The sequence below is a fragment of the Tamandua tetradactyla genome, chromosome 2 (assembly GCF_023851605.1).
Source record: "Tamandua tetradactyla isolate mTamTet1 chromosome 2, mTamTet1.pri, whole genome shotgun sequence".
Lineage (NCBI taxonomy): Eukaryota > Metazoa > Chordata > Mammalia > Pilosa > Myrmecophagidae > Tamandua > Tamandua tetradactyla.
The window spans coordinates 168,730,498-168,745,395 of record NC_135328.1 but is presented as its reverse complement, the minus strand read 5'-3'; the positions used below and the strand labels follow the sequence as shown (position 1 = coordinate 168,745,395).

Genomic DNA, 14,898 nt, shown 5'->3' with positions numbered 1-14,898 from the left:
GCTTTATCACGTATCAATACTTTATTCCTTTTGATGGCCAAATAATACTCGATTTCATTTATACGTTCATCAGTTCATAAGCATTTGGGTTTTTTATACTTTTTTGGCTATTGTGAATAATGCTACTATAACATTTGTGTACAAGGTCTTGTGTAGCTATGTATTTTCAGTTCTCTTGGGTGTATATCACATTTTATATCTGTAAATATTCTAGGGTCTTTTATTAGACCTGCTGTTCTGTTCCACGGCTTTGATTGTTGATTCTTGCTCCACTATCCAGTGTTTTAATTTTTGGAGCTTTATAATCTGTCTTACTGTTTGATAGTGCTCTTTCTCCCTACCTTCTTTTTTTTTCTTTGAAAGATTTTTCTTTTCAGTTGTACTTTAACGTCATTTATAAATTTATTTATAACACCATTTTAAATGAAGTTTTATTAGAAACAGCTATTTATGTTTGTTCTTCAATAAAACGTATTTCCATACTACTAAAAATGTTATTAATATAAGAATCAAAAGAATTCTTGATTTTTCCTCTTTTACTAGAAGCATATATGAATTTTCTCTATGATTTTTAACTTGTTGAACATTTGTTAGAGATTTTTTTTCATTTCATATAAATTAACATAGTTATTTACGTTGAAGTATTTAATGTGTCTGGAAATTTGATTTTTCAAGATACTTAAATTTCCTTTAAAGGTATAGCAGATTGTGTCTTGGCTCTTGGGTTTGAGAAGATGGACCGTGGACTCCTTGGAACAAAAGTGAGTCTCTAAATTGTTATTTTAGGGATATCATAACACTATAATAAAATTTTCGTGTCTCATTACCTTAAATAGAGCCTGGTAATAAGGAATACAAAAAATATTTTAGCATTTAAAAAAAATTTTTTTTAAACATAACAACATACAAACACGAACATTCTTACCATATGATCATTCCATTCTTGATATATAATCAGTAACTCACAATATCATCACATACTTGCATATTCATCACCATGATAATTTCATAGAACATTTGTATCAATTCAGAAAAAGCAATAAAAAGAAAAAAGAAAAAACTCATACATACCATACCTTTTTTCCCCTCTCATAACTGCTAGTATTTCCATCTATCCAATACATTTTAGCCTTTGTTTCCCCTATTTTTTCTATACCCCTTACCACTCCCTTTCATTGATTACTAGCATTTCAATCTACTAAATTTATTTTAACATTTGTTCCCCCTATTATTTATTTTTAATTCATGTGTTTTACTTATCTGTCCAGACTGTAGATAAAAGGAGCATCAGACACAAGGTTTTCACACACAGTCACATTAGCACTGCTTTTAAAGGAACCGATGTAACTCAAAAGTTGAACGATAACACTGTATATGTATGCATAAATCTTAATATTTTAGAACAGCGCTCTGGGGCATCTTAAACTCGCATCTGCATCAGCTGGTTACCTTAGCTTTTTTTTTTTGCATGGGCAGGCACTGGGAATCGAACCCGGGTCTCCCGCATGGCAGGTGAAAACTCTGCCTGCTGAGCCACGTGGTCCGCTCCACCCCCCCACCCCCCGTTTTTTTTAAAAACTTAGTTTTTGAAAGATATTTTTGTGGGATGTACAATTGTACTTTAGCTTTTTTTTTTTCATACTTTAAAGATGTTGATTTAGTGTTTTTTTTTGGCTTGTGTCTTTTTCCCATGTGAAATCTATTATTCTTGTTTTTGTTCCTCTGTACTTAATGTACCTTTTTTCTCTGGATGCTTTAGAGATTTTTCTCTTCATCATTGATTCTAAGCAATTTTATGATTATGTGCCTTGGTGTAGTTTTGTCATCTTTCTTGTGCTTACTAAATAGTAACTGCTGAAATAGAAATTCCCACCTTCAGTCTTTGTCCACTTTTGTCCACTTAGAGTTATGTTTCTTTATAGCATTATTTTTCACAATTTTGCTTACTTTCATCTGCATTCTCTCCTCTTTTGCCTTCTGTAAGTTCCAGATGAGCAGGGACTTTGTCTGTTTTGTTCAAAGTTCTATCCCCAGCACCTTGAATAGTTTACTGGCACATACTGGATACTTGATAAATGCTTCTTGAAAGAATCAGTACCTCTTTAGTCACTAGCTTCTTTTTTTCTTTCATCCATATTTCCCTGCAGATCATTTCCTAACTGATTTTATTCACATTGCCCCTTTTTTATTTGCTATGTTCTTAAAATAAAGAACTGTCTTAATAACACTAACAGTTGACAGATAAAGTCATTTTGTAACTATTTTTCCCACCTCTTTGTCTTAGTTTTTAGATAGGACCAATCCAATCGATAAACATATTGAAGTTCTAGCCAATAAGTATGGATTGTCTTCAGCCCCAGTACCGCCTCAGCTGTTTTGTTATGCTGGAAAAGAGCATATGGATAAATATGGTATGTTTAAAAAAACCTTTAAAATTTAATACTAGGTACATGTGTGAGATGAAAAAAAAGCAGGTATTTATAAGGAATTGTGGTGGATGCCAGAATATGTAGTATAAGATGTTTTTTAAATTAAAGTTGGAGAAATAGAAACTATAGAATTTAGTTGGAGAAACAAAGTATTATATATGACATCATATGGTAAGTGCATAAAATACTCCATAGCAAGAAATTGTAATGAGAAAAATAACAAGAATTTTGTTTTAGGTAATCGTGAATGGTGAATTGATAATGTCTTAAAACTCGTTCTTGGCAATAGACGTATTCAGCCAAATTTCATTCTTAGTGCTTTAGTCCATTAGGAGTCCATAATCATCTATCATTGTATAGAGTTCTATGGACTTAAAATTTCATAGCTGACTTTAATTTAATAGGTAATAGCCTACTTCTTTGATTCATGGTCAGTGAATCTAATTCAAGCATGGAATAGTGCATAGAGGGGTTTTTCCTATCGATTGTATGAACCTGAGCCGTTTTCTTGTTGTGTACTGACATAAGAGAGAAAATAATCATGTTTGAAGCTTCAGCATTCCTATTCTTTGCAGGAAAAAAAATCCCATGTTTGATAGCCAGGATCAAGTAATCAGAAAGGAAAGAAACCTTTGAGGAAGAATGACTGGATGGAATAGTGGGACATTGCCAGTTTTTTACTTTGGGAGTTTCCTTTATTGAAGCTATTTCTTTTTTTTTTTAATTTTTGAGTTTTTACAGTGGTGACATATATACAACACACATTTTTCCCATTTGAACGACTTTCATGTGTACAATGCATTGATATTAATTACGTTCACAATACTATGCTCCCATCATTATCTTTCATTACCAAAATTATTTACCAGCCCAAATAGAAACTCTTTACATTTAATCAATAATTCTCGTCTACCCCCTACCCCATCTGGCTCCTGGTAACTCCTAATCTACTTTCTATGCTTATGAATTTGCATATTCTAGATATACATATAAGTTGAATCATATAATATGTAATATGATTCATATAAGAGGAATCATATAACAATGTTATTTCACTTAACAGCATGTTTTCAAGGTTCAACCATGTTATTGCATGTATCAGCACTTCATTCTATTTATGGCTGAATAATATTCCAACATATGAGGGATGTACCACGTTTTCTTTTTTTCTTAACATTTTTAATTGTGTAATATAACATATATACAAAGCAAAGAAAGAAAAAAGCATTGATTTTCAGAGTATTCTTCAACAAGTAGTTACAGGACAGATCCCAGAATTTGTCATGGGCTACCATATGATCCTCTCAGGTATTTTCTTCTAGCTGCTCCATAATATTGGAGGCTAGAAGGCATATATATATTTTTTATCATTACAATAGACTTTTTTCCTTTTTGCAATAAATAGCTTATATACAAAAAAGCAGTAAATTTTGAAGCACAGCACAACAATTAGTTGTAGAACAGATTTCAGAACTTGTTGTGGGTTACAATTCGACAATTTTAGGTGTTTAATTCTAGCTGCTCTAAGATACTGAAAACTAAAAGAAATATCAATTTAATGATTTAGCAGTCATATTCTTTTGTTAAACCTTACCTTCTCTGTATAATCCACCATCACTTTTGATCTTTCTATCCTACCATTTAGGGGTGGTTGGGCTATGACCATTCCAACTTTTTCATGTTGGAAGGGGCTGTCAATAATATGGGGTAGAGAGATGGAACTATCTGAAGTACTGGAGAGACTTGGCTCTCTAGGTTTCAGGGCTTATCTGGTCCAGGAACCCATTTGGAGTTTGTAGGTTTCTGGAAAGTTACCCTAGTGCATGAAATTTTTGTGGAATCTTATATATTGCCCTAGGTGTTCTTTAGGATTGGCTAGAATGGTTTTGGTTGGAGTTTGGCAAGTTATGATAGGTAGCAATGTCTAACTGAAGCTTGGGTAAGAGTGACTTCCAGAATATCCTCTCAACTCTAGTTGAACTCTCTGAGCCACAGATACTTTATTAATTACACTTCTTTTCCCCTCTTGGTCAGGATGGAATTGTTGATCCCACTCTTCATTTTTTTGACAGAATTTTTTGAGGCACAAAAGCATTTAATTTGGGCAGTTCCCATTTGTCTATTTTTTCTTTGCTTATGCTTTGGGTGTTAAGTTTAAGAAGCTGCCTCTTATTACTAGGTCTTGAAGATGTTGCCTACATTTTCTTTTAGGAGTTTCGTGGTACTAGTTCTTTAGGTGTTTGAGCCACTTTGAGTTAATTTTTGTATGGGGTGTGAGGTAAGGGTCCTCTTTCATTCTTTTGGCTATTGATATACAGTTCTCCCATGCCCATTTGTTGAAAAGACTATTCTGTCCCAGTTCAGTGAATTTGGGGGCCTTGTGAAAAAACAGTTGGCCATAGATTTGGTGATTTATTTCTGCACTCTCAATTCGATTCCATTGGTAGGTACTTTGCCTTTCTTCCAGTACCATGCTGTTACCCACTGTGGCTTTCAAATAGGTCTTAAAGTCATGCAGTGACTCCCACTTCATTCTTCTTTTTTAGGATGTTTTCAGCTATCCAGGGTCTCTTTCCCTTCCAGGTGAATTTTGTGACTAGGTTTTCCAAGTCTTCAAAGTAGGTTGTTGAAATTTTGATTGGTACTGTGTTGAATCTGTAGATCAATTTCGGTAGAATTGACACCTTAACTATATTTAACCTACCTACCCATGAGCAGGAAATGTCTTCCCACCTGTTTAGATCTTCTTTGATTTCTTTTAGCTATGTTATGTAGTTTTCTGTGTACAAGTCCTTTACGTCCCTAATTAAGTTCATTCCTAAGTACTTAATTCTTTTAGTTGCTATTTTGAATGGATTTTTTTCCTTACTGACTCCTCAGGTAGGTCATTGCTTATGTATAGAAATGTTACTGATTTTTGCACATTAATTTTATATCCTGCCACCTTGCTGAATTTGTTTATTAGATCAAACAACTTTGTGGTAGATTTCTCAGGATTTTCCAAGTATAGTATCATGTCATCTGCAAATAATGGAAGTTTTACTTCTTCCTTTCCAATTTGGATACATTTTATTTCTTTGTCCTGCCTGATTGCTCTAGCTAGAACTTCTAGTATAATGTTGAATAATAGTGCTGACAGAGGGCATCCTTGTCTCATTCCTGATTTTAGGGGGAATGCTTTCAGTCTCTCTCCAATCAGTACAATGCTGGCTAGGGGATTTTCATATATACCCTTTATCATGTTGAGGAAGTTACCTTTGTTTCCTATCTTTTGAAGTGTTTTTATCAGAAAAGGATGTTGAATTTTGTCGAATGCTTTTTCAGCATCAATAGAGATGATCATGTGATTTTTCCCTTTTGATTTGTTAATGTGCTGTATTAGATTAACTGATTCTGTGTGTTGAACCATCCTTGTTTTCCTGGTATAAACCCCACTTGGTCGTGGTGTATAATCCTTTCAATGTGTTGTTGGATTCAATTTGCTAGTATTTTGCTGAGAATTTTGGCATCTATGTTCACTAGAGAGATTAGCCTATAGTTTTCCTTTCTTGTAGCATCTTTACCCGGTTTTGCTATCAAAGTGATGTTAGTCTCATAAAATGAGTTAGGTAGTGTTCCTTTTTCCTCCATTTTTTTGAGAAGTTGAGCAGGACTGCTGTTAGTTCTTTTTGGAATGTTTGATAAAATTCCCCTGTGAAGCCAACTGGCCTTGGGCTTTTCTTTGTAGGAAGATTTTTGATGACTGATTGAATCTCTTTACTTGTGATTGGTTTGATGAGATCTTTTATTTGCCTTTTTTTTTTTGTATGCTGTAATTTGAGTGCCACATTTCATTCTTTTTCCATGTGATCATCCCATTATTGCTGCACCATTTGTGGAAATTTTTAAAAATATTTTTATTATAAACAATGAACAAACGTACAAACATTCTTGATATGGTTACAGTTAATGGCTTCATGAGATCTTCTATTTCTTCCTGAGTCAGTGTAGCTTTTTTGAGTATTTCCAAGATTGTGTCCATTTCATTTAAGTTATCTAGTTTGTTGGCATATCGTTGTTCATAGCATCATTATATGGTCTCTTTTGTTTCTTCAGGTCTGTGGCAACGACCCCCCTCTCATTTCTAATTTTGTTTGTTTGCATCCTCTTTTTTTCTTTGTCAGCCTTCCTAGTAGCCCCTCGATTTTATTGATTTTCTCAAGGAACCACCTTTTGGCTTTATTGATTTTTTCTATTGTTCTTTTGTTCTCATTCATTTACCTCTACTTTAATCTTTGTTATTTCTTTTCTTCTGTTTGCTTTGGTGTTAGTTTGCTGTTCATTCTCAAATTCCTCTGGGTGAGCAGTTAAGTCCTCAATTTTCTCTCTTGTTTTTTAATATAGGCATTTAGGACAATACATTTCCCTCACCATAGCCTTTGCTGCATCCCATACGTTCTAATATGTTGTATTCTCATTTTCATTCATCTCCAGGTAGTTACTGATTTCTCTAGCAACTTCTTCTTTGACCCACAGGTTGTTAAAGAGTGTATTATTTAGTCTCCATATATTTGTGAATGTTCTCATTCTTTGGTGGTTATTGATATCCAACTTCATTCCATTATGATCAGAGAAGGTGTTGTGAATACTTTCAGTGTTTTTAAATTTATAAAGAACTGTTTTGTGCCTCAGCATATGATTTATCCTGGAAAATGTTCCATGAGCACTAGAAAAGAATGTATACCCTGGTGTTTTCGGGTATAATGACCTATATATGTCTGTTAGGTCCAGTTCATTTATAAAGTTGTTTAACTTCTCTATTTCCATGTTGATCCTCTCTCTGGTTGTTCTTCCTGTAGAGGAGAGTGGTGTATTGAAGTCTCCTACTATTTTGAAATGTCTGTCACTCCTTTCAGTTTGGCCAATGTCTGTCTCATGTACTTTGGAGCTCCTTGATTGGGAGCATAAACATTTATGATTTATTTCTTCTTGATGAATTGTCCCTTTAATTAATATGTAGTATCCTTCTTTGTCACTTACGATGTCTTTACATTCAAAGTCTATTTTGTCTGATATTAATATAGCTACTCCTGCTTTTTTTTGGTTCCAACTTGCATGGAAAATCTTTTTCCATCTGTTCTAGTTTGCTAGCTGCCAGAATGCAATATACCAGAAACAGAATGGCTTTTAAAAAGGGGAATTTAATAAGTTGCTACTTTACAGTCTAAGGCCAAGAAAATGTCCCAATTAAAGCAAGTCTATAGAAATGTCCCATCAAGGCATCCAGCAAAAGATACCTTGGTTCAAGAAGGCCGATAAAGTTCTGGGTTTCTCTCTCGGCTGGAAGGGCACATGGCGAACACAGCGTCATCTGCTAGCTTTCTCTCCTGGCTTCCTGTTTCATGAAGTTCCCCGGGAGGCTTTTTCCTTCTTTATCTCCAAAGGTCACTGGCTTATGGACTCTCTGCTTCGAGGTGCTGCAGCATTCTCTGCTCTCTCTGAATCTCCCATTCTCCAAAATGTTTCCTCTTTTATAGGACTCCAGTTAACCAATCAAGACCCACCCAATGAGTGTCTTGTAAGTAGCATCTAGCTGTATTATATTTCTTAATCCATTCTGCCAATCTGTGTCTTTTAATTGGTAAGTTTATTCCGTTAACATTCAAAGTTATTACTAAAAAGGTGTTTCTTGAATCCACCATCTTATCCTTTGGATTTTCTTTGTCAGATCTATGTTCTTTTCCCTCTCTCTTTTTATCCTTTGCATTGCCCTTACTGGTACTCTTGGATTCTGTGCCCTCCTCCATACCTCCCTCTCCTGTCTTTTTTTTTCAACTGGTTGAGCTCCCTTTAGTATTTCCTGAAGGGCTGGTCTCCTGTTGACAGATTCTTTCAGGATTTGTTTGTAAAAATTTTAATCTTTTCCTCAGTTTTGGAGGACAATTTGGCTGGGTACAGAGTTCTTGGCTAGAAGTCTTTCTCTTTCAGGATATTGAATATATCATGCCACTGCCTTATCACATCCATGGTACCAGTTGCGTAGTCTCAACTCAATCTTATGGGGTTTCCCTTGTATGTAGGAAATTGTTTTCTTTGTCTGCTTTCAGGATTTTCTGCCTCTCTTCAACATTTGACAGACTGATTAGTATGTGTCTTGGAGAAGGCCTGTTTAGATTTATTCTGTTTGGAGTTCGCTGCAAATACTTCCCTATTCACTGTTCAAATTACTCTGGGATTTACCTGGGAATCACTTTGGACAAACCTACAAAATTGCATGCCCTACTCAAGATTCCGAGTACTCTGGTGTTCAATTAAGCTGTCCACATAAGTTATATTAGCAAATACACTAGTCAAAATGTAAATTTTGTACCAAATAATATTTTTTGCTTGTCTCACATATGCATTAAAGTTTTAAAATATGAATTACCATCTATTTTCAACACCCTACATTATTGACATTCCTTTGTTCTTCCTCATGCAAAACATTTTTACATTTGCACAATTAGTCACTATCATTATACACTCTTGGCATTCCTAGATTATACCATCTCAGTCTTTTTGGTCTATCTTTCCTTCTGATTTCATTTGTACCCCCAGGCCTCCTCCCTCTATCATTCTCACATTCAGCTTCATTCAGTGTTCTAACATTATAGTTTTACAGTTAGGTAGTATTGTGCTATCCATTTCTGAATTTTTGCAATCAGTCCTTTTGAACAATCTGTATCCCTTCAGCTCCAATTACCCAATATCTACCATATTTCTATCTCCTGATGGTCTCTGTTACCAACTGAAATTCTCCAAGTTCATTCACTAATGTCAGTTCATATCAGTGAGACCGTACAGTATTTGTCCTTTTGTTTCTGGCTAATCTTACTCAGCATAATGTCCTTAAGGTCTATCCATTGTTGTTACATGCTTCATGACTTTATTTGTCTTATAGCTGCAATATTTCATCGTATGTATATACCACAGCTAGCTTAGCCACTCATCTGTTGATGGACATGTTGGCTGTTTCCATCTCTTGGCAATTGTAAATAATGCTGCTGTGAACATTGGTGTGCAAATGTCCGTTTGAGTTCTTACCCTCATGTCCTCTGAGTAGATATCTAGCAATTGTATTGCTGGATCATATGGCAATTCTATACTTAGCTTCCTGAGAAACCGCCACACTGTCTTCCACAGTGGTTGTACCATTTGACATTCCCATCAACAGTGGCTAAGTGTGCCTCTTTCTCCACATCCTCTCCAGCACTTGTCATTTTCTGTTTTATTGATAATGGCCATTCTGGTGGGTTTGAGATATCTCATTGTGGTTTTGATTTGCATTTCCTGAGTAGCCAGGGAAGTTGAGCATCTTTTCATGTGCCTTTTGGCCATTTGTATTTCTGCTTCTGAGAAGTATCTGTTCATGTCTTTTGCCCATTTTGTAACTGGGTTGTCTGTCTTTTTGCTATTGAGTTGAACAATATCTTTATATATTTCTGGATACTAGACCATCTGATATATCATTTCCAAATATTGTCTCCCATTGTGTAGGCTGTTGTTTTACTTTCTTAACGAAGATCTTTGATGCGCAAAAATGTTTAATTTTGAGGAGTTCCCATTTCTTTCTTTCTTTCTTCAATGCTCATGCTTTAGGTGTAAGGTCTAGGAAACCACCTCCTATTGTAAGATTGATAAGATATTTCCCTACATGTTATTCTAAAAGTTTTATGGTCTTACATCTAATGTTTAGGTCTTTGATCCATTTTGAGTTAATTTTTGTATAGAGTGTGAGATATGGATCCTCTTTCATTCTTTTGCATATGGATATCCAGTTCTCTAGGCACCATTTATTGAAGAGACTGTTCTGTCCCACGTGAGTTGGTTTGACTGTCTTATCAAAGATTAGTTGTCCATAGATGAGAGGGTCTATATCTGAACACTCTATTCTATTCCATTGGTCAGTATATCTATTTTTATGCCAGTACCATGCTGTTTTGACCACTGTAGCTTCATAATACGCCTTAAAGTCAGGTAGTGTGAGACTTCCGACTTCATTTTTTTTTTTTTTTGTCAGGATACTTTTAGCTATCGGGGCACCCTGCCCTTCCAGATAGATTTGGTTATTGATTTTTCTAGTTCTGAAAAGTTAGTTTTGGGATTTCAATTGGTATTGCGTTGAATCTGTAAATCAATTTAGGTACAATTGACATCTTAACTATATTTAGTCTTCCGGTCCATGAACACAGTATGCCCTTCCATCTATTTAGGTCTTCTGTGATTTCTTTTTAACAATTTCTTCTAGTTTTCTTTGTATAGGTCTTTTATCTCTTTAGTTAAATTTATTCCTAAATATTTTATTCTTTTGGTTGCAATTGTAAGTGGATTTTTTTTCTTGATTTCCTCCTCAGATTGTTCATTACTAGTGTATAGAAATACTACAGATTTTTGAAGTGTTGATCTTGTAACCTGCCACTTTGCTGTACTCATTTATTAGCTCTAGTAGTTTTGCTGTGAATCTTTCAGAGTTTTTGACATATAGTATCATATCATCTGCAAACAGTGAGAGTTTTACTTCTACCTTTCCAATTATGATGCCTTGCATTTCTTTTTCTTGTCTAATTGCTCTGGCTAGAACTTCCAACACAATGTTGAATAACATTGGTGATAGTGGACATCCTTGTCTTGTTCCTGATCTTAAGGGGAAAGTTTTCCGTTTTTCCCCATTCAGAATGATGTTTGCTGTGGGTTTTTCATGTATTCCCTTTATCATTTTGAGGAAGTTCCCTTCTATTCCTATCCTTTGAAGTGTTTTCAACAGGAAAGGATGTTGAATTTTGTCAAATGCCTTTTCTGCATCAATCGAGATGATCATGTGGTTTTTCTGCTTTGATTTGTTGATATGGTGTATTACATTAATTGATTTTCTTACGTTGAACCATCCTTGCATACCTGGGATGAATCCTACTTGGTCATGATGTATAATTCTTTTAATGTGTTGCTGGATTCGATTTGCTAGAATTTTGTTGAGGATTTTTACATCTATATGCATTAGAGAGATTGGTCTGTAGTTTTCTTTGTTTGTAATATCTTTGTCTGGCTTTCATATGAGGGTGATGTTGGCTTCGTAGAATGATTTAGGTAGTTTTCTCTCCTCTTCAATTTTTTGGAAGAGTTTGAGCAGGATTGGTACTAATTCTTCTTGAATGTTTGGTAGAATTCACATGTGAAGCCATCCAGTCCTGGACTTTTCTTTTTGAGGAGGTTCTTAATGACTAATTCAGTTTCTTTACTTGTGATTGGTTTGTTGAGGTCGTCTGTTTCTTTTCGAGTCAATGTTTTGGTTGTTCACGCCTTTCTAGGAAGTTGTCCATTTCATCTACATTGTTGTATTTATTAGCATAAAGTTGTTCATAGTATCCTGTCATTGCTTCCTTTATTTCTGTGGGGTCAGTGGTTATGTCTCCTCTTCCATTTCTGATTTTATTTATTTGCATTCTCTCTCTTCTTCTTTTTGTTAGCCTCACTAAAGGTCCATCAATCTTGTTGATTTTCTCATAGAACCAACTTCTGGTTTTGTTGATTTTCTTGATTGTTTTCATGTTCTCAGTTTCCTTTATTTCTGCTCTAATCTTCATTATTTCTTTCCTTTTGCTTGCTGTGGGGTTAGTTTGCTGTTCTTTCTCTACTTCTTTCAAGTGGACAGTTAACGTCTCGATTTTTACCCTTTCTTTTTTTTGATATAGGCATTTAAGGCAGTAAATTTCCCTCTTAGCACTGCCTTTGCTGCGTCCCATAAGTTTTGATATGTTGTATTTTCATTTTCATTTACCTCGAGATATTTACTGATTTCTCTTGTAATTTCTTCCTTGACCCACTGGTTGTTTAAGAGTATGTTGTTGAGCCTCCACATATTTGTGAATTTTCTGACACTCTTCTTATTATTGATTTCCAACTTCATTCTTTTATGATCTGAGAAAGTGTTTTGTGTGATTTCAATCTTTTAAAATTTATTGAGACTTGCTTTGTGACCCAGCATATGGTCTATCCTTGAGAATGATCCATGAGCAGTTGAGAAAAAGGTGTATCCTGCTGTTGTGGGGTGTAATGTTCTATAAATGTCTGTTAAGTCTAGCTCATTTATTGTATTATTCAAATTCTCTCTTTCTTTATTGATCCTCTGTCTAGATGTTCTGTCCATTGATGAGAGTGGTGAATTGAAGTCTCCAACTATTTTGGTAGATGTGTCTCCTTCTCTTTTCAGTGTTTGCCTCATGTATTTTGGAGCATTCTGGGTCAGTCATAAACACTTATGATTGTTATGTCTTCTTGTTGAATTATTCCTTTTATTAATACATAGTGTCCTTCTTCGTCTCTTTTAACTGTTTTACATTTGAAGTCTAATTTGTAGGATATTAGTATAGTACTGCTGCTCTTTTCTGATTGTTACTTGTATGAAATATCTTTTCCCAAGCTTTCACTTTCAACCTATGTTTATCCTTGAGTCTAAGATGTGTTTCCTGTAGACAGCATATTGATGGGTCCTGTTTTTTAATCCATTCTGCCAGTCTATGTCTTTTGATTGGGGGATTTTAATCCATTAACATCTAGTGTTATTACTGTATGGGTAGTACTTTCTTCTACCATTTTGCCTTTTGGATTTTCTATGCCATATCTAATTTTTCTTCTTTTTACCTTTACTGATAGCCTTCATTTCTACACTCCTCTCCACACCTCTCTCTCCTGTCTTTTTGTGTCCCCCTCTCATGCTCCCTTTAGTATTTCTTGCAGAGCTGGTCTCTTGGTCACAAATTCTTTCAATGGATTTTTGTCTGAAAATGTTTTAATTTACCCCTCATTTTTGAAGGACAGTTTTGCTGGATATAGAATTCTTGCCAGTTTTTCTCTTTTAGTAATTTAGATATATCATCCCACCATTTTCTTGCCTCCATGATTTCTGCTGAGAAATTTACACACAATCTTATTGGGCTTCCCTTGTATGTGATGGACGGCTTTTCCCTTGCTACTTTCAAGAGTCTCTCCTTCTCTTTGACCTCTGACATTCTGATTAGTAAGTGTCTTGGAGAACGTCTATTTGGATCTGTTCTCTTTGGGGTTTGCTGCCCTTCTTGGATCTGTAATTTTAAGTCTTTAATTAGAGTTGGGAAATTTTCAATGATAATTTCCTCCATTGGTTTTTCTCCTCCTTCTCCCTTCTCTTCTTCTGGGACACCCACAACACGTATAGTCATGCACTTCAGTTGTCATTCGGTCTCCTGAATCCCTGCTCATATTTTTCCATTCTTTACCTATATTTTCTTTTGCTTGTCAGATTTCAGATGTCCTGTCCTCCAGTTCACTAATCCTGTCTTCTACCTCTTGAAATCTAACATTTAGGTTTCCACTGTTTTTTTCATCTCTTCTGCTGTACCTTTCATTCCCATAAGTTCTGTGATTTGTCTTTTCAGACTTTCAATTTCTTCTTTTTGTTCATTCCTTACCTTCTTTATATCCTCTCTCAATACATTGATTTGGTTTTTGATGAGGTTTCCATGTCTGTTCGAACATTCTGAAATAATTGTTTCAACTCCTATATCTCATTTGAATTGTTGGTTTGTTCCTTTGACTCGGCCATGTCTTCAGTTTTCCGAGTGTGATTTGTTATTTTTTGCGGGCATCTAGGCATTTAATTACCTTAATTAGTTTATTCTGGAGATTGCTTTCACTCCTTTTACCTAAGATTTTCTTGCTTTATGAATTTGTTGTCTGTCTGTTCTTTGACACTCAGATCAGCTTATTCTGGACCACTAGCTTAGGTTTTGTTTAACAGAGCAGAATTTTTCAGTTCTTGTTTTCTTATTTCTTGCCCTGCCTGTATGGTGCCTTTTTCTCTGCACCCTTAGGAGGGTCTACTTAGGTATTATAGACCCCAGCCAGAATTTTCCAGACCAAACTGGCCTCCTGTCAAGAGGTAAGAGTCACCTGCATCAGTTTTCCCTGAGGGTGAGACCCAGCAGGTTGAAAGACTTTCCTATGAAGTCTCTGGACTGTTTTTCTTATCCTGCCCAGTAGGTGGCACCTGTCTGCCTCCAGGTCCCACAGGCAGCTTATGCTGCCTCCTCCCGGCATAAGATGATGCAGTACCTTTAACTCTGTCGTGGCCCCAGCAGTTGTTCTGTACTGTTCCTGGTTATTTAGTAGCTGTTCTGGAGAGCAAACTAAATCCCACACCTTGCTAAGCTGCCATCTTGGCACCTACCTCTCCTGCTTATTCCTACTCATCTCTTGATGGGCGCTTGGCCTGTTTCCATCTTTTGACAACTGTGACTAGTGTTGCTATGAACATCAGTGTGCAAATATCTGTCCGTGTCACTGCTTTCAGCTCTTCTGGGTATATACTGAATATTGGTATTGCCGGGTAATAGAGCATCTCAATATCTAGTTTTCTGAGGAATCACCAAACTGTTTTCCACAGAGGCTGTACCATTATACATTCCCATCAGCAGTG

General features: G+C 35.5%; 1 protein-coding gene across 1 annotated transcript in view; it reads left to right on the top strand.

Moving 5' to 3' along the window:
* SCP2 (sterol carrier protein 2) overlaps nt 1-14,898 on the top strand; it is a 177,072-nt gene that overhangs the window by 39,720 nt on the left and 122,454 nt on the right. Inside the window, exons 5-6 of the mRNA XM_077149616.1 lie at nt 697-761; nt 2,285-2,411. Of these exons, the coding sequence (XP_077005731.1) occupies nt 697-761; nt 2,285-2,411 (192 nt within the window). The remainder of the gene's footprint in view (nt 1-696; nt 762-2,284; nt 2,412-14,898) is intronic.